The sequence below is a fragment of the Sinohyriopsis cumingii genome, chromosome 12 (assembly GCF_028554795.1).
Source record: "Sinohyriopsis cumingii isolate HCF-2022 chromosome 12, ASM2855479v2, whole genome shotgun sequence".
Taxonomy (NCBI): Eukaryota; Metazoa; Mollusca; class Bivalvia; order Unionida; family Unionidae; genus Sinohyriopsis; species Sinohyriopsis cumingii.
Genome location: NC_142972.1, coordinates 83,789,022 through 83,810,449, shown reverse-complemented (window position 1 = coordinate 83,810,449; position 21,428 = coordinate 83,789,022). Strand labels below are relative to the sequence as shown.

Below are 21,428 nucleotides of genomic sequence, written 5' to 3'. Positions count from 1 at the left end.
TGCTTGCATAACGTCTGTATGTTTGTGTGTGCTTGCATAACTTCTGTATGTTTGTGTGTGCTTGAATAAATTCTGTATGTTTGTGTGTGCTTGCATAAATTATGTATGCTTGTTTCAAACTACTACTAATGCCCATATTTTTAACGCTTCATGAGCCTCATTTTGCTATGTTTTATCTTATCTGTCTTTTTGTGTCAAAAGTGAGCTTGTCTTACATTCCCTGTAACTATATGCCTTCTGTATATGTTTTAAAATGTTTTAGAGTCGACAAAAGGCTTGGCAAAGTTTATTTTATGTGTTTATATCCCTAGATATATTCGACTTGACTAGGTCTCTCTCTCTCTCTCTCTCTCTCTCTCTCTCGTGCATACATGTGAATAAACGTTTCAAGTTTCTTCAATTTCAGGTAAGCTGATTACAGAGAATTAATCATATACAAGAAACAGTTCAAAGATCTGATCAAATGCTCTTAAATTAATATGATTTTTTCCTAGAAAACATACACGTCAGATTTCAAAGAAAAATGACATTCAGGGCATAATGTATGAAAGCTTTAAAAGACAGTAACAGAAACAGTTAAAACATAAACTTCAGTAGTAAAAACAAAACAAACTGAGAGCATAAACAAACAAAGAAAAGATAAAGAAGAAGGAAGGAACTAAATTTAGATGAAGGTATCAAGGTCAATGCATCAATAATGTTTAATGACAAATATAGTTACAAGCGCTTTTTTAGGTGGCGATCTAGTTTCGTATTTTACATGGGATTAGATTTTTAAAGAAAAGGAATTTACCCGGGTTTCCTCACTGGTTATATTAGCTATTTAAAGAAGACATGGTACATTCTAAGTCTTGTTTTAAAAAAATAAACGTTTAATTCCCTTTATTTTGGTGCATGATTGATGGGTGTAATATGGGTTATAAAATTATACAGCTTGGCCTTACTTCAGATGTGCAACTATACAAAAATTGCTAGTTCCGCTTGGTCATTTTCAATTCCTCGACTTAGAGGTAAATTGTAAAAAGAGACGATTACTGTGACTCTCTCAGAAGTTAAAAATATATGCAGAGCACCCACTTAGCACGAAAGGTGGTTGAAATGAGTTTTTCATGACGTCAAACTGCTCACGTCATACGGTGACGTCAGCAGGTCCAACAAGGCAAAATAGTGATTTTCGAGTCCCATCTTTGACTTGTAACGAAAATATATTAATAAGATGAATGATAATAGATTATTAGATGAGGATAAAAAGCGTAAGAACATAAGTATAACAGGAGTCGCTCCAAATGAACAGGAAGAAAATATTATTAACAGTTTCAATAAGCATTTACATTTCACTCTCGTCAAAGATCGCAACAGTGCCACGAACCGAGATTTTTTCCAGGCATTGGCGCATACTGTGAGAGATCATCTTGCTGGACGATGGATAAGAACGTATCAACATTATTATTCAAAACATGCCAAAGGAATATGTTATTTGTCTCTGGAGTTTTACATAGGAAGATCGTTGACAAATACGATGATAAATCTGGGAATCAAAAACTCATGTGACGCTGCAATTGCAAGGATGGGTTTGGAAATGGAAGAACTACAATCCATGGAAGAAGATGCTGGACTTGGTAACGGGGGCTTGGGTCGGCTGGCAGCTTGTTTTCTCGACTCCATGGCTACACTTGGTCTCGCTGCCTACGGATATGGAATCCGATACGATTACGGAATATTCACGCAGAAAATAGTTGATGGGTGGCAAGTAGAAGAACCGGACGAATGGCTTCGTTTTGGTAACCCGTGGGAAGTAGCCAGACCTGAATACGTGCGTAAGGTTCAGTTCTACGGCAGTGTGGAGCAGACGAAAGAGGGAAGCAAATGGGTCAATACACAAACAGTTCTCGCAGTCCCGTACGATACTCCAGTACCAGGATACGGAAACAATGTGGTCAATGTTGCAAGACTATGGTCAGCAAAAGCGCCAGACTGCTTTAATTTAAAAATATTTAATGACGGAGCCTACCTAGATGCTGTGATTGAAAGAAACATAGCAGAGAATATTTCCATGGTTCTTTATCCTAACGACAACAACTTTGAAGGCAAAGAACTTAGACTGAAACAAGAATATTTTCTTGTTTCATCCTCTCTTCAAGATATGATTCGTCGATACAAGGCGAACAAACCAGTAAATTTGATCTGCAAGAAAATGGTCATGACCGACTTTCCAGACAAAATCGCTATTCAGCTGAATGACACCCATCCTGCTCTTGCCATACCAGAACTGATGCGGTTATTGGTGGACGAAGAGGGCCTCACATGGGAAATGGCATGGAACATCACGTACCGCACGTGCAGCTACACGAATCATACCCTGCTACCTGAGGCACTGGAGCGCTGGCCTGTATCGCTAATGCAACGCCTACTTCCACGACATCTGCAGATAATCTACCTCATCAACCATTATTTCTTGGAGGATGTAAAAGCCAAGTACCCTAACGACATGCAGAAGCTAAAGCATCTGTCCATAGTAGAAGAGGATCCAGTGAAGCAAATCAACATGGCACATTTGGCTATAATTGGTTCACACGCCGTGAACGGTGTTTCCAAGATCCATTCGCATTTGCTAAAGACGGAGACGTTCAGAGATTTCTTCGAACTGTTCCCAGAGCGATTTATGAACAAAACGAATGGCATCACCCCTCGCCGCTGGCTGCTGCTGTGTAATCCTGACCTGGCCCAACTCATCACATATCAGATAGGAGAAAACTGGATAAAAAATCTGGAGGACCTCAGGAAGTTGGTAAATTACTTTACACTGAAAAACTTAAGAGTATTTAAGTTTGTATGCTGCTATATTTGCACCAATTCATTTCAAGGGTGCAGCTAAATGATCGTATCATCATATGTGGAACTATTATTTTTCATCAGCTGTACTTAACGGTTAGAATCAATATGAATCCTATTTCATAATACCATGAAATCCAATACAGTAATCCGTACATTCTGTTCACCAATTGTATTCGCACACCTTCCCGTTTGTACCCCCTACCGATATTAAGAACAAAAAGCACCATGGATATAAAAAATGTATAAAACATAGTAATTCCACTCAACAATTTATAATTTATTACATAATTGTTGCCAAGTGCTCCCTAATACTGTCAGCTTGTTTGTGTTTCGAAGCAAACGGAAGCTCTCGATGTAAAGAAGCACACAGACTGATCACTGTCCTTTTCGGGTTTCTAAAACAGTCCGTTGCAGTTAAAAACTGCGTCATCTGCGTCCAATATTTGCTAAATCTACTGTCGTTTTAATATTTTTTGAAAGCATAATTTGAACAAATAAAAAGGATGAACTCTTGTACACGTTTGTTCCAAGAGATATAACTCCAAAATTGACGAAATTATTGAGGTTATCAAAGATAGAGAATAGTCACATATGTTGCTTCAAAACGTGGACTCGCCCATGCAAATATGGCGGCCAATTTCAAAATGAAAATCAGGTTTGATTCGAAACGTCAACAAGTTGGGACCCTGGGCGACAATTAAGTTAGAAATTATGAATTGACCAATGAAATGATTAAGTTTATTGCATTTGTTGTATCATTTATTGCTTTTTGTTTTTAAAATCCGTTGTGGATGACTTGTTTTCTTTTTGATCATATAAGTATAACGATCATACTTGGCTTGCCTATTTTTAAACATTTGCGTGACATTCTGGAAAAGACACTGCGGCAAAAATACTCGCCTAGCACTCCTTGGTATTAAACCCCACAACAACAACAACAACAACAACAAACCGTACGTGCTTCCTATATACTTGACTAAAGACATTTCATACGATTGGACTTGGTATAGAAGCATTTATCTTTTCAAAAAAGAATATTGGTATATTTTTAAACGTCCAGGCAATCCAAAATCACGAAACACTTTATGGGATAGTGTAGTGTGTTATAGATATATCCAAATATGGATTATTACTTTGAAAGGATAGAAAACACTGCCCTGTCACCAAATTTATACAGATGAAAAGTCACAGATTTCTCTTATCAGATACATTGACGAAAATGTATGATGGTTGGTACATTATTTTTACTATCATTCTAGTATTGAGCTCTAATAGAAATTCTGATACAGATGGAGTTTAAGGCCGATTTACGGCAGGTCGTAAATTGCTAATGATTTACCGAGGATGTGACATGTACTCGTCCTTTATATTATCATCTTCTTTCCAAGCATAGTTTGTACCACTTTTAAAAATGTACAAAGCTTTAAGTTTTGTATTATTAAAAAAGAAACAAAAGTTTCTATCGCGTCATGGTATGTCCAAGGTTTGATTTTTAAAGTATTTGACAGGTTTCCTCGCTGGTTTTATCCTGGTTATTTAAAAAAAGAAGCATGTATATCTTGGGCACTGCTAAAGTAACTTTTAATTTTAATTTGGTGTGTGATTGCTGGGTGTAATATGGGATAAAATGTATACAGATTGACCTTACATCAGGTGTGCATCTTTCGAAAGACTGCTAGCTCCGCTTCTTTTTGTGAAGTCGACACTAGTTTATAAAGACGTTTCAGAATGGAGCCTTGTGGTATTCCTTTGAAAGCTTTATCGCTGCTACTATATATGAGGATCATAGATTAACGCATTGTTTTCAAATATAAAGTAACTTTTACTTAGTTTCTTTATGATAAAGGTGTCAACGGCCTTGGAAGGTCCATTAATATTGTAGTCACATTGGAGCCATTGTCCAGGGAGCCCATCCAGCCCCCCACCTGCTGCATTAGTGTGGCTTGATATCCATACCCGTTTCTAAAATCAGTTCTTAAAATATTATCAAAATGTAATCTGAGTTGATTGCATTGAAGCCTTTCAAAGATTTTTGGACGTGCAAGGTAAAATTCGTACTGGTATGTAGTTGCCATTATCCAGATGATCATATCTTTTTATATCGTGATTACCTGTGATTCGACGACTCTCTGGAAATTTTCATTCGTCTAAAGAAGAATTAAAGAGTATACTAATTTTTGAACATAAATCTGTATCCATAATGTGAAAATTGTAGTAGGTATGTTGATTTATTTGTATCAAGACCTTTCATAATTCTGAAACCTTGTTCTGGCACTACATTTAAGAGTTTGAATGCGGTTAATTGTTATGACATGTCATGGCTTGTCATGGTTTCTTGGTAGGTGTAAGGCCATTTGATTTGGAACCATCACCGAACTTTCAAAGAAATAATAGCTTTATAGACTGTATGATGATGGAGACAACATTTATCTGGGTTTTTTCTTAGTCTATTTCACACATTATTTTGGTGTTGTGCCTATCATGTGATGCCAGCCACTTCCGCCACATTTAAAATGTATACTATGACAAAAGAAGTGTGGATTGCTAGTGAAATGATATATATTACGGAGGGGGGATAGTCTTTAACAAAACAAGCAGAGTAAACTATAAAATTTGTTTTAATTCCCTTGGTCGACATATGTTTATACCCTGTCACTTGCATGCTCTTTTTTTGGAGAGACCCCGTCCATTTACATGCCTTGTATGACTTCTATTGAAACTATAAATCCAAACATTGTAACAAAAACATAAAATGGTTAAAAATGTCATTGGATGCGGTGTGACAGTCCATTTCGCCGGCGGAAATAAAACTCTTTCCTCCTCTTGGTTTAATGCGCCTGAGGCTCTTGGTTTTCTACTAGAATAAACCTTCGTCAGTTGCATTTTGTTTTTGAATTTAGTGTTTGGACTTACTTGTAAAACTGTATGTTTCTGAGGTAGACGTGATACCCCTAGGCCTTAATATGCCTTTCTATGTTATTTTATATACCCTTGAGAGCACTGGTTATTGTTCGAATCATTCAATTTACGACTAGTTATGAGTATTTCCCCATAATAATATTTCAAATGATCAGAATGGTATTTTCAAAACTGCGTGTCTCAAATTGCGGATATTACTTTCATTCGTTTGCTTGGTAAAAAAGATTTTTTGTGACTCATTGAACTCATCCACATAGTCAACTCTATCATCTCTACATTCAAATGGATCAAATAGCTTGTTTAGTTCATCAACAGACAAATATAATAAATAAAAGCTCCTGCATCCCCTACATGAATGTACATTGTTTACAATCAAAAATAGTTCTTAACAAAAGATTCTATTTTTAGCCACACGTGTCGTACAGTATGAAGCAGTACAGTATGGAAAAATACTGCATCATTCTGACAATGTAACGTTAACGTAGAAAAAGATAGCTATAATAAAATACACTACGTAAATAAAAAGACGATTGTCTCTCCAGTATAGATAACATGAAAAGTTTTTAATAGCATATATTTTGTCGTAATCAACATCAGTTATTCTGTTGGAACATTTTGTGGCTTTTCTATAAAACTCCACTTCTGCAATACCTGTATGGCGTACTACAGAGTAAAAATGGGGGAAATCGTCGAAACATGGCGAAAACTCAGTCATATGCTGAAGTACGATTGGCAAAATAGAACCATGCCAAAGCATTTTGGTGCGATTTCAAATTATTTGCACAAGTGCAATAAAAAAAACGAAGTTCTCTAATAAGCTCATGCTTGAAGAAAGCAAGTTGAAAATGTTTCGACCAAGAATAAATCATTTCAATCGATAAATTGTCGGACACGATGCTACCCTGTGAAAGTAATCAAATAATGCCACTATCTGCACGGACTCGTTTTAGTCGTCATTTCAGTCGAGTTTGCATTTGGTTTCCAGAATGAAAGATGCATTGTCAACAATAACTAGAGTTGCTGGCTGAAGACTTAGAGTTCCTACATTTTTGGTCACATTTTGAGAATCCCTTGAAATGGGGTAAATGCGAGAGTAGCTGATTTCAACTTGTAGTTAAAGTGTAGTCTCATTCGAAAAGATCTTCGCGTGACTTCATGAGGGCTGTACAATACGCAAGTCTGGTAAACTATTTCATTTGATTTCATTATGCTACTGACAGAAGGAACTTTTCTGCAATGATTCGGTCTAAAACAATATTGGAAACTTAAAAGTATTTAACACTGTCACCTATAGACCTTTCCTGTAGACAGTGCTTACATAGTTTTCTCCTCCTAGCCGATAAGTGTTGTTGCTGTTGTAGGGTTTAACGCCATTTTTCAACGCAAGATAGGCTATACATGGTGGCCAGTATAAATGGTGGAGGAAGAACCCGGGAAACCCCGGAGAGAAAAAAATACCGACCCACGAGAAGCTACTGGCAAGCTTTCTCACATACCCACATTGGCCGAACCTGAGACTCGAACCCACTTAGACAGAGGTGAGATGCCGATAGGTGTCAGCAATAGCGTCGGCCATTAGGGTGCTGACAAAGCCTGGTTACCGAGAATGTAATTTTTGTACTTTTGACTAGTTATGATAACAGATCTGTTAATCTTACACACTTATTTCAAATTACTTAATAATTCATCTCATGTAACTAACACAACCAATACGATCCGAGTGTCATTTAAAAGCAGATTCGTAATGCACAAATTGATAAATTTTATGTATGACTCTTTGTCCTCTATTGAGAGACCAACTCTCTGGAGATTCTGTAATTGTAATAACTTAGTGTTATAAAGAGTTTAACGTCAAGCTGTGTGTGTCTAAAAGGAATAAATTAATTTAAATATTTATGGTGTGATACTATTAATAGATATATCAAAACAAATACCATAAACTGTGATGGATAAATCAATAAACTATAATATGTTTTATTACAGTTGTTTACTGGAATTATCTATGCGTAAAATCTGCACTATAAAAGATTAACATTCATCTACTTCATTCTCTCTTCCATTCACTTTTTCCTCAATGATCATAATTACACAGACGTATGATACTCGCTCAATATTCTAATTGATACAAATATTACACACGGAAATAACAATTAAATAATCAAGTTTGACACAATGCAGTAGTTTTTACAATAACTTAGCAATCGATAGTTTTGGTTTGCTTTTCAGAGAAGGTGTTATAGAGGAAGGGGTGATGTTGATAAGAATATTTAAATTGGTGGCATGGTTTGTTACTTTAATTACTGAGTAAACAGGATATGCATGATAGAAGCAAATATCTTGTCTCTCGTTATCATATTATATTGTACGCAGGAAATGGTGGGTTTGGACAAGAATTTAGAAGGTATAAAGGTATTTTTGTACGAGTACTAGATATAATAGGACCAATAAACCATGGTCCTAATACATACATTTTAAGAAGACTTTAAAAAAAAACAACATAATTCAGGAGTTTTATATAAAAAAAATACTTTAAAGTTTTCTCTTGTCAGATCACTACAACTGCACCATACTCAAGTTTAAGTGTTATGTGTACTTTATCTGAAAGACCAAACTGACTGATGATTTTAGTAGCTGGAGCTTGTGTCAAAACTATTCGGCATTTAGCAACTGAAGATATATAGGTTATCATTTTGTTTTTGTTTTTTATCTAAAAGTAGCTCCTATTATCGTTCAGTGATTCGATTGTTTTTTAAAAGCATTTGATCATGTCTGAAATTTAAGGACCGGACTCGATCTGGTCTACTGAAATGTGAATAACTGGGAAGAAGTCTTAATCGGCATTACCCAGGGATTATATATTATTAACTTTCTGATCATGCTAATCGTTTCTTCATATATGATTTCTACTAAGAACCTCTATAAACAGCATAGAACATCCCCCCCCCTTTTTTTAAGAACAATTTGAAGAAGAAAAAAAATCGAAAAAAGAATCGCAAGAAACATCAGGCAAATGCAACAAGAAACCAGCGATGTCAAGCAAGCAGGACCGTTCCCGAGCTCTCCTTCCCACTAATGACAGCCAACCATTCAATTGTAAGGGACATTTATGGACCCACAGATTGAAACCAAACTATCAGGGTTCCTTGAATCCATAAAAGCTTGGGAGAGGTGGCACCATTCCCTTCCCCGGGAACAACTAGCACGCTGCGGTGCAGTCAGAAAAAAAAGTGGCACATGCACAATTGACCTATCGCCAGTTGTCAATCATTCTGCTTGATTGACCAATCAATGAGCGCTATTATACACACCTCCAGACACTGTTTACGTCCGCCATTTTCTCCGACAAGCTGCTTCTGTCGATATCGACTCGGCTGTTATATATATTTACAAATTTCGCAACGGTTTGGAGAAGTCGCCCCACTTCGTCTGGAGAAGTTGCCCCAAGGATCATATATAGTAATTCTGAGATATAGCCAAATGTTTAAGGCTTTATTTATTGTTGTTTTTCTTCAACTTAATAACTTATTAAATTTATAAAATTTGTAATTTTTCAACTTTTCCGTTTGATCAACTCCGTTTCTGTACTTAACGAAAAATAAGTGGTATCTGTCCCTTTTGATCTGCTTTTCAAATCATTAGATGCATTTTAATAATATTTGTAGAGATAGTGTTATCAATATTTTTTTTTTATTACATTTACATCTAAAAATGAAACATGCGTACTAGATGCAGTATAACTAAATTTTAGTCGTCGGGTGAAAATGATTTAGGCGATCAATCATTTTTTTTAGTTCTTCAGTTGAATGCTTCCAGATCAAAAACATGTCATCTAAAAATCTGAACCAAAGAGATAGATTAAACTTTTCGTTTTGAATAAAATCCTTTTCTAATTCACCCATGAAAGGGAAGAGTATATATGAGCCATATTAATACCCATTATCTGTATGTAATTCGTATTATTAAATTGAAATTAATTATTTTCCAAGATAAGTTTTTATTATTTTACAAATATCATCGCTAGATAGTGTGCTATTATTATTATTGTTATCAAGAAAATATTTTGCACGCTTCAATACCATCTGCATGCGGAATGTTGGTATATAGTGATGTTACATCTAATGACACCAGGTTTTAAATTATCAGATAGATGTTTAATATACTTCGACTTTTTAATGAAAGTAGTTGTATCTTTAATGTATGAATCAATAAATTTGGATAGGTTTTCAATATATGAATTACAACCTGATATAATGGGTCGTCCTCGAAAATTTAAAGGTAAATTCACAACGGTTCGGAGAAGTCGCCCCACTTCGTCTGGAGAAGTTGCCCCAAGGATCATATATAGGAATTCTGAGATATAGCCAAATGTTTAAGGCTTTATTTATTGTTGTTTTTCTTCAACTTAATAACTTATTAAATTTATGAGTTTTGGGTAATATGTAGAATTGAGGTGTACGTATGCTAAGAGGGATAGTATCAAATTCCTCATATACGGAATTATTATTTTTGAGGTGTACGTATGTTGAGAAGGAAAGTATAAAATTCCTCACATACGGAATTATTATTTTTAGCGATCTCATTAATGCATGTTGAAATTTTTTATTTAATTTCTAATTGACGTTCAACTTCTTTAACATAATCATCTTGATTCACAATAATAATAGTGTTTGACTTATCATCCTTTTTAATCACTATACTGTCGTCATTCATTAGATTATATACAGACTTAATTTCCTCCTTATAAATATTACTATGACATTGCTTTAATTTAGTTAATATCTCTTGTGTGATCTCGTGTGATATATATATATATATATATATATATATATATATATATATATATATATATATATATATATATATATATATATATATATATATATATATATATATGAATCACGTAAAAGATGACTTAATTGTGTTATAAAAGGTTATTTGGGTGACAAGCTTTGTGATGACTTCTCCAACCAATTGGGGCTACATCTCCAACCACTCTGGGGCGACTTCTCCAGATCCGTGGGGGCGAGTTCTCCGCATACCGACGTAACTTAGAGAAGTGCAAGCGATGGATAAATGCTCTCGCTTTCTGTCTCTGTCTCAATGTTGTTTCATATGGCAAATATTGCTCACCGATATCGTCTGGTAAATCTTTTAATGTCATCACGCACGCTATTTTCACAGAATGTTTGTCGGAGGTTAAGACGTTGTCAAGTCACGTGCTCGGTAGGCGGAGCGATCTACGTTTTCGGCGTAAGGTCAATTGTGCTCACGCCACTATAATTAAACTAAAAAACAACAATGCTAATCGTTTGTAATTTGGAATTACTTTGATCCGTTTTACTATAAAACATCACTTATCTTCGCACATAAGCTTTTCTGTTGACAAGACTACATGAGATAATCATTTGTATTGAGAATCAACACGTAGGAAATTATCGTCTCTCAGGTGGCGCTCACCAGATAATATGTACTTTTGAGAGAGTGACGTATGTAAGGTGAAGTAGTTCGCATTTAAAACATGCACAGTGGAGAGAATGTTTCCATACCTCTATGCTACATTAATTTAATGTGGATGATATTTCTTTTGGATGTTGTACTTTTGGAAATTTTACATGATTTAAGCACACTGCTAACTAAAATGACTGATCCCTTGTGTTAAAAAATCAGTCTGAATTAGTCTAAAGTACACTATACATAGCAGCTATTAAAATAGGGGAAATGAATTTTGCCAGACTAGACAGTACCAGCTTCTGAAAGTGCAATGAATGAATTATCAACTATATAAAATGTAAAAAAAGTTATCGGCTCTTTTTTTATACAATTTACCTCTGAAGTTCAGGAAGTGAAAATGACCAAGTAGAGCTAGCACTTTTTTGAAAGATGCGCATTTGAAGTAAGGCCAAGCTGTATACTCTATAACCCATAGTACACCCATCAATCATACACCAAAATAAAGGGAATTAAAGGTTCTTTGCATTATACCTAAGATATACAAGGTCTTTTTTAAATAGCCAGTAGAACCAGTGAGGAAAGCCAGGGATATTCTTTTTCTTTAAAATCATAAAACTATGCAAAATGCGAAACTGTATAGCGCCACCTCAGGCAAGCCACAGAGGTGAATCAGTACTTTAATGGTGGACGGTCACGTCACACAACTATGGTCGCGCCTACGGAAACAAAAATAGAAAGGTGTATACGAGCGATGTGCACATAGTATACGGACACGTGGGCAGACCCTCTATGTGTATCCTTTGCTCTGATTAGATGAATGCAAATCGTTTTCATTCGTGACGACATAATGTTTACTTATATATCATAAACCTGTCTTTACATGGAAACGAAAAAATCTAGCAACAGACAACAACATACAGTAATGGTTGACACTAAAATAAGTTTAAACGAATTAAATTATATCACTATAATCAGAGTTCAATAGAATATGGAATAAATCTTTTAGCAATAAAACAACAATTTTAACTGCAATTCAGCTCATGAACTGCCTCAATTGGCAAGCCAAAATCATGGGTCAGTAACTAGTAAAATTGTCGTATTAATTTAAATAAAATCATATAATTTGCTCGCCGGAAATTTCTGTGCTGGAAATTAAAACCGCAATCTATTCAGACCACCACTTCTAAATTTACAAATAAAATAGCAAACTTCAGATGTTGTTGTTGCGAGGTAGGGGTTGTTGTTGTTTTGTTTTGTTCTATTTTCAGACCGATCACATCCATTTAGGCATCATGGGATTGCAGACTACATGCAAAATCTACTTACGTCCAAAGTTGAGGAACCTGACAAACTGCAAAGAATGCGCACCAGTGGAAATGAAGATTTGACAATGGAAATGCTCCTTTTAGCTTGAACAGTTTTACGTTTTGCAAGAACACGTTACCTTACTTTTAGGAGGAATTTTACGAAGTTCAAATTAAAATCAATACATAGATTAAAGCTAGTAATTCATAATGACAACAAAGAAAATAGGTCTAGTGTTTGGAACTTTTATGTTGGAACTCTTAATATAAATACGTGTCTGCTGAGCTAGTGGCTGGTTTAGTGATAATATCAAAACTGGATATGAAATTGCCAGATTGCAGATGCTCTTAATGAGCAATGATGCAGCAGAGTGCGGAAATGACTGCAATATTGAACGAACTGTTACAAATGAAAAAACAGATGCATTGGCAATTTCTCGATAAATCTTTGTTTCGTAAATAGCCGAGGTGGTCAGAATGGCAGATACTGGCATATGTTCGTGGTATGATCCGTTGGATAGACCTCCAAGATGCGGATGAGAGATTCAGTACTTCCACTATTATTAAATTTATGAGTTCACTGTTACAAGATGAAGCTGGGTTGGGACTGGATTAGTGAAGACACCGAAAGCAACTGCGTTAATAAGATGTTTATTTATAAACGCAAATTAAATATGAACAAATCACATACACACATTGGCTGAATCCTAGACTCGAACCCACACAGACAGGTGAGATGGCAGTGATCCATAACGGAGAGCGCTTTAGACCACTCGGCCTCTGTAGAATTTAGAATAAATTCTAAAACATCTAATATATGAAACAATTCTGTCATAAAACCGAATGGTGGTAAAGAATACAATCTTAAATTTCAATACCTCTACAGCTGAAGATTTACTCTAGCAAAGAGGTAAGCTTTCAGACAAAACTCGTCGTAGTGTAATTTTTTTATTGAGAATTTGCTTTATAGGAATACTAGCTGTGACAGATATGCTCAGCTAGGTACTTAGGTTTTCACTGCATGCAATTTGCACATGCAGCATGGGTTGAGTTGCGCTCAGTATTTCGAAATAACTAGAGCCGAAAAAAATAAACTACCCTCGGGTGATGCTGTACGCGGCAACGAAACCCAAGTACATTTTTGATCACAGATACATACTGATATAAATCATACACAATTTTGTGACATTCACTGCGGTCTTACTTCATAGTGCCATCATAATTACATGAAACATCACCTGATATCATCATCCATTGAAATTTGTTTTTATTTTTTTATGAAAAAAAAAACATTTTGGGGAAAACCTCGATCTGACGTTAGAAGAAAACCTCGTTTCTTATACTAGACCGTATATCAAATATCTCACGGTTAAACTGGACTAGTGGCTGTTGCATTTCGAAAGAGGAGCAAATGTATTATAATAATGGACGATTAGATGGTATGTGGAGTCTACATTATCATTTGGTAAACAATGTTGCATCAACATGCATTGGCGGCTTTCTGTAGTATCTCCAGGCAGTCGGAATGTTTCTGCGAGATAAAGTATTCCACGGATGTATGTCTGCTCAGTGATTTGCGGATATCCATTTTTTTCGCCAGAATCCTCTCAAAAAACAAAGACACCAATCTACTCGGACTATCTCAGCTATTTTTATGATTGGCTTGATTGCGGAATAGACCGAGAAGTTACATGGTTAAAGATAGTTCCATGCTTTCGTGACTTCTCGGTCACTCTGTGTTTAGTAAATAGTCGAGATGGTCGGTCTACAGTTATCGACATGCCATCAAGATAGGTCCTTTGGGTTGACCTCATTATTTCCGAGGTGTTTCTTCGATCACCGGTAGATAAACCTATCGTGTTTTAATTCTCACGCCCCACTATTTCATACGACCAGTTTCTTCCCCCTAACCCCATTCATTCGTAAAATTTTGCTCAAGAGAAAAAGTCTTGGAATTTCATAGCACATAACACCATAAAAGAATAGATAAAAATGTTTCCTCCAAGTTTCTAAAAAGATTTTACATTTTGTACGTTAATAAGCATTGCAAAAACCATGTAAATAAATAAATGGTTGACTCCAACTGCGAATATAGCTGCATTTGAAACAAAACTACCTTAATACCTCCGTGTTTCTTCTGCCCTTTAATTTTATTATTGTTCTTTCTTCATTTGCCACCTCCGTAGTTCACTTTTTCTAATGCCACTACATTATTTTATTATGCATCTGTCTCATCGTCTTCCGCAAACTCTTCCTTATCTACTATTACTGCTATTACTACTACTACAACTACTGCTTCTGTTGCTGATATTATTACTTCTACTTACAGAGTACCTCTTTCCGTCTTTCTTTCTTTCCCTTTAATGCTATTTATCCTTTGTTCCATAACTACCTTCCGTTGTACACTGATGTATAATGGAGTTCAATTTCTTTCTCTCACTTACCAACTTTTTTTTAATCGTCTGTAAAGGAGAAATATGCGACAGACCCAGAGTTATTGAAGGAGTTGCTGGCCGTCAAGAGGAATAATAAGGTGCGTCTGGCTAACTACTTGAAGGAGAAGCAAAGTGTCTGCGTCAACGTCGACTCCATGTTTGACATCCAGGTGAAGCGGATTCACGAGTATAAGCGTCAGCTGCTAAACTGTCTCCATGTTATCACTCTTTACAACCAAATCAAAAGTAACCCGAACGGGTACTTCACTCCAAGAACCGTTATAATCGGTGGCAAAGCAGCGCCGGGTTACTTTTTGGCCAAGCAGATTATCAAGGTAGAGATCTATTCACTTTATATGTCTCCTACACATATTTGTTCCGTATGTTGTACTTTATATTCTTCAATCTGGCAATGCAATAATATTCCGGTGGAAGCGATCTTTCTAAATGAGAAAACTACGGATACTAATTTATTGTATGAAATAATAACTATAATTAGTGATAGCTGCAGCGTTGTAACTTACTGTCCTGCTGACTGAAATTATTCATGATAATCTCAAAAACAAAAGTAAATAAGAAATTCGTTCACAAATCATTTTATATCGCAATTGACTCTTGTTTATTATTCGTGTTTTTCAGTACAAAATTAAAGTATGTATGTAAGTACCTTAATATGTATGTTCAAAGGCTTTAACGGCACATCAGCACAATTCTGCCCATATAGTGCCGAGTATAAAAATGTAATAAATATGTTAAAGTTTTTTTTTTTTTCTTTAGGAAGAAAAACTACTACAAAAAGAATAAACATTGTTTAAAATAAAAAAGATCAAATTAAAAAGTTATATGCTCATAAAAAAATTTGGAAAATACAAAATAGGGTAAAAAAAACAATTTTGACTATTTAAATACTTTCTATATAAAGTATATTGAGGTAGAATGTCTATAATTTTCTTTAGTGGCAAATCACCAAAATAAACTTTTACCTCACTTGGTGGAAATCGATACGCTTAGTTTGAAGGAAAAAAAAACTGTTGCCCACTCGCTTCTTGCACGAAATAATCCTACAATTCCGCTCAAGGAAACCTACAGATGTTTTATAAAGCCTATATATTCTTTACGGGATTAATTCCATCAAATATTGTAAGAAGGATGCAGTAGTGCGTAAAACAAAGTTAATAATTTTGTAAAAACACGTACTGTAACCCGTTCCTTATTTCTTGTTTATTGTTGTTACAAAGATGAAAATGGCAACATGTGTGTAGTTCAAAATCAAAACAGTCTGTCAGGTTAATTAATCAAATTTGCTTCTATTTTAGCTTATCTGTAATGTGGCCCGAGTAGTGAACAACGATCCGGAGGTGGGAGACAAACTGAAACTCGTATTCTTGGAGAACTACCGTGTGTCTTTAGCCGAGATCATCATTCCCGCTGCGGATTTAAGTGAGCAAATTTCAACGGCTGGCACTGAGGCATCTGGAACAGGAAATATGAAATTCATGCTGAATGGCGCACTCACTGTGGGTACACTAGATGGCGCTAATGCCGAGATCTTGGAAGAAGTTGGTCAGGATAACATTTTTATCTTCGGTATGACAGTGGATGAAGTTAGGAAACTGAAAACTTCTTGCTACAACCCGTACAGCTACTACTTCACGAACCCGGATCTGAAAAAGGCCTTAGACCAGATAAGGGATGGATTCTTTTCTTCAGATGACCCGATGCAGTTTAGAAACATCTTCAACAACCTTGTTTCTAATGACCAGTATATAACTTTATAAACATATTTTCAACAAATTTAAATTTAAATTTATGTATATCGTCTTTTTCTCGACTTAAGTCGAAGAGAAAATGTGAGAAAATTAGTTTGACAAGACACTAAAAAATGCCTCTATGATAATTGAAGAAAAATATGACAAAATGTACATAAACATTGATTAGATGACATATTTAAAAGATTCATATGCTATTTATATCTATGAAGGCCGTAATAATTCGCGGTTATTTTGTTCTTGTTGCAGGTGTTTTATACTGTAGGGTTCGAATCCTGCCCTTACCAGGCCCGATCGGCCACCGCTCTGTGTCAGTGGGCAAGGTGCTTTACTTCGATTGCCTTTGCCCAATATAACCTTACGTGCTTTGTACCGTTAAGAGCAACAAACAAACCAACTAAATTACCATTCTCGTGACATAAGATGTGGATTTAACCCTAGGCAATTTATTATACAGCACTTGTACTACTTACGTATTACTTCAGCTTTATATACATCTTTATTTGCATTTCCATCTTTGTAGACCGCTCCGGTGGCCTAGTGGTTAGAGCGTCCGCCTCGTATTCTGGAGGTCGTGGGTTCGATCCCCGGCCGAGTCATACCAAAGACTTATACAAATGGTACTAACAGTTGCTTCGCTTGGCGCTCAACATTAAGAGGTTAGTGTTAGGACTGGTCGGCCTGGTGTCAGGATAATGTGACTGGGTGGGACATCATGTTACATGTCTGCGGCATGATGCCCCAGTGCTAGACATCACTATAAACTGTCACACTGCAGACATCGTAGCGATATGACTGAAAAATTATTAAAGCTACGTTAAATCAAACACCCATCTTTGTATACTTGTATACGCACAGATAACAAATTTGATCTATTCAGCGGATAAGCATACCATATTAACTACTATTTAGGGAATATTTGCTTCTTAAACCTCATTTCAGTGTCTCTATTTTCTCTTTTTTCTGCAGTTACTGCATCCTCGCCGATTTTGTGTCTTATGTTGACACTCAGAAACGCATCAGTGACCTGTATCAGAGGCCTATGGAATGGGCTCAGCTGAGTCTGCGCAACGTTGCAGCTTCTGGTAAATTCTCGAGCGACAGAACGGTTGCGGAGTATGCGCGGGAAATTTGGAATGTGGAACCAAACATCATCGTTCTCCCGACTCCCCTTGAAAAGCCACTGTCACCATCTGTTGGAGTCGACATGTAAATCTGATCTGTGAGATTTCTTTTATCAAATGTAGATAGTAGACAAAAGAGATTGTAAGATGTTTGCCGAAGGACCACAATTCGATGTGTTGGGACAAAATGAAAGTATCTGACCACAAGATTCCTCAAACAACATATTACTGGGGGAGAAAGTGTATACCACTTGGCAATGTACAAAACAAAATATTTTTTTCAAAGTCACATTATATTTTTCCAGCAGTATAGTCGTATTTAGTCCTGGCTTCAACACAAAACTTTCATTTTAAAAGTCAATACCGTTCCATCAACCACGAGACACAACAATAATTAATAACATTGAACCCAAGATCACTACCTTTGTTTTTACTTTTCAAAACCAGAAGCGGTTCGCGTAAGGCCGCTTCACAGCCGTCGCTCTTTAATTCAGTCTTCAGTACATGATTAGTGTATTAACCAGTAAGCTAGAATACATATTTATTATATGCTTGAATATGAAATCAGTCTTCAGTACATGATTAGTGTATTAACCAGTAAGCTAGAATACATATTTATTATATGCTTGAACATGAAATCAGTCTTCAGTACATGATTAGTGTATTAACCAGTAAGCTAGAATACATATTTATTATATGCTTGAATATGAAATCAGTCTTCAGTACATGATTAGTGTATTAACCAGTAAGCTAGAATACATATTTATTATATGCTTGAACATGAAATCAGTCTTCAGTACATGATTAGTGTATTAACCAGTAAGCTAGAATACATATTTATTATATGCTTGAATATGAAATCAGTCTTCAGTACATGATTAGTGTATTAACCAGTAAGCTAGAATACATATTTATTATATGCTTGAATATGAAATCAGTCTTCAGTACATGATTAGTGTATTAACCAGTAAGCTAGAATACATATTTATTATATGCTTGAACATGAAATCAGTCTTCAGTACATGATTAGTGTATTAACCAGTAAGCTAGAATACATATTTATTATATGCTTGAATATGAAATCAGTCTTCAGTACATGATTAGTGTATTAACCAGTAAGCTAGAATACATATTTATTATATGCTTGAACATGAAATCAGTCTTCAGTACATGATTAGTGTATTAACCAGTAAGCTAGAATACATATTTATTATATGCTTGAATATGAAATCAGTCTTCAGTACATGATTAGTGTATTAACCAGTAAGCTAGAATACATATTTATTATATGCTTGAACATGAAATATAGAAAATTATTGGTGAAATAATTATAAAATTTATTTAATTCCTACATTTTTACTTGTTTCAAATCCCCCATTATATCAGTTATCAATATACGATTCATTAAGTAGTATACCCGTAGTTTTTTCGTCAGAATACTCTTTATCATAAAGGTCATTACAATCTTCACTCAAATTCCACTCCACCAACGTTTGCCATTCTACACAATTTAAATGGGCCAAAAATAGTCTATAAGAGAACTAGATTTTACAGAATATGAAAGACAGCAGTAACTTCAAGAGAAATTACAAAAGCAAGCAAGTTAGTAGCAATGAAGATGAAAATTACAAGCAGGAATTAAAAATCAATATAGCAAATGGAATATATTTGTAAGGATATGACATAAACATTCAACTGACACGATTTGTAAAAATGGATGGAAAACAAATTTTAAAAAGCAAACAAAGATTTTGTAAATGTAAGATCAGCTAAAACATCAAAGTTATTGTCAGATACAGTAATGCTATAAGCGGTATCTCTGATGAGTACATTTATAGTAGTAATACTATAAATTGTATCTCTGATGAGTACATTTCTTGCAGTAATACTAGAAATGGTATCTCTGATGAGTATATGTCTTGTAGTAATACTAGAAGTATGTCTGATGAATACATTTCTTGTAAGTAATACTAGAAGTGGTGTCTCTGATGAGAACATTTCTTGTAGTAATACTAGAAGTGGTGTCTTGGATGAGTACATTTCTTGTAGTAATACTAGATATGGTATATCTGATGAGTATATGACTTGTAGTAATACTAGAAGTATCTCTGATGAGTAGATTTCTTGTAGTAATACTAAAAGTGGTGCCTCGGATAAGTACATTTCTTGTAGTAATACGAGAAGTATCTCTGATGAGTAGATTTCTTGTAGTAATAATAGAAATGGTGTATCTGATGAGTACATTTCTTGTAATTGATCAATAGAAAGACTTTCAGACCGAATTAAAACAAAATTGGAGGATAACAAATGGAATAATGTATATTTTACTGGATTTCTCTCATTCAGGTTAAGATTTATAACCCAATATTTACATACATCTTTATACAGGGTTTGCAATATCGACACTTTTTTTAAATGAACTTTTCGTGTTGCATTTTGGACATGTCTTTTTCAATTTACTTTACACTTATTTGTTTTCAATTAGATGGTACAATACAAATTGTACTAACTGATTTCAGAATGATTTTCAAAAGGCTAATATGTATGAAAATGAACTCAAGTTGAATAAAATCTAGTTAAAAGATGGTGTTGAATTATTTGAAACTATGTTTAAAATCGAATTCGTGTAAATAGGGTTTGCCGATGATGTCAGCTGTTTATCGTGTTGCAAAACGAAGGCGGAAGGGGATAAACTGAGGAAATATTTACGGTTAGAGAACAACCAGTTAGCATAACTTTACAAATAAAGAAGGATGTGCTTAGAGTTGAATTTGGAAAACAACTTGAAAAATGTTCACAAAATATTGAAAATCCTAAGGCAAGGAAATTAATACAAGAGAAAGATAAAACAGATTATAACTGAAATAACTCGATATCAGACAAATAAATAAATTATAATATATTGATTAATAAGTGGTATAGTTGTTGCCTTATGTTTCGGATTGATGTATCCAGAAGTATACCCTACGATTTCTGTTTTTAAATTTCTTAATCTGATAATTAACCTCAAAAAGAAAAAGCGGTTTAAATATAGGTATGGAAATAACCATGCAAATCAATTTGCAGAAATGCTTTTATTTATATCAAAGTTTCAGCAAATAATGGCAAACGAAATCAATACCATAATTATTACTGGTTTTGAAAAAGGTGTACACTTCATGCTTGATTCACAAGATATTAGATTTGGTGGAGGTTGTATAGATCTCCGGTTATTGAATCCTATCAACAAAGAGTTATAGGTGGTTATGTACACTGCGTAGTTATCACTTGGGGTTGTTGAAACTGTATTAACCCATGTCCTAGTGGACAACCAATAGTAAGGTGACTCAATGAACCTAGAGTAATCACCTTTATGATTTCTACAATATCCAGTTTTAAATGCGAATCTGTTGCATTTTCAACGTCATTGTCAACGACAGATATTCATATGTGTTACAATCATGGCCTATTCAATATGTTCACGGTGATTTATTTTCATATGATGTAATAATTCAGGCAAACAGTTTATACTCACCGCATCCTCATAGTAATCACTGCCATGATGAGAGAAATATTATGAAGAAACCCGAGTAAATTTTAATTTTAAAACTC

General features: G+C 35.0%; 1 protein-coding gene across 2 annotated transcripts; it reads left to right on the top strand.

Moving 5' to 3' along the window:
• Positions 1-1,179: 1,179 nt before the first annotated feature.
• Positions 1,180-19,720, top strand: LOC149786875 (glycogen phosphorylase-like). 2 transcript variants are annotated; one of them, XM_089977386.1, is made up of 4 exons: positions 1,180-2,788; positions 14,980-15,279; positions 16,261-16,706; positions 17,683-19,718. In XM_089977386.1, exons 1-4 carry the CDS (start codon positions 1,217-1,219, stop codon positions 17,924-17,926), a joined length of 2,562 nt encoding a protein of 853 aa, XP_089833512.1. In that variant the 5' UTR covers positions 1,180-1,216; the 3' UTR covers positions 17,927-19,718. The 2 variants fall into 2 exon arrangements, with proteins under 2 accessions (XP_089833512.1, XP_089833513.1); XM_089977387.1 differs by lacking the exon at positions 14,980-15,279 and having other exon boundaries at positions 17,683-19,720.
• The last annotated feature ends 1,708 nt before the right edge of the window (positions 19,721-21,428 follow it).

Excerpts from the sequence above, each read along its gene's own strand:
- LOC149786875 (XM_089977386.1), top strand. The coding sequence starts at position 1,217 with ATGAATGATAATAGATTATTAGATGAGGATAAAAAGCGTAAGAACATA. Across the intron at positions 2,789-14,979 it reads TGGAGGACCTCAGGAAGTTG|GAGAAATATGCGACAGACCC; the intron begins GTAAATTACTTT and ends TCGTCTGTAAAG. Across the intron at positions 16,707-17,682 it reads AACCTTGTTTCTAATGACCA|TTACTGCATCCTCGCCGATT; the intron begins GTATATAACTTT and ends TTTTTTCTGCAG.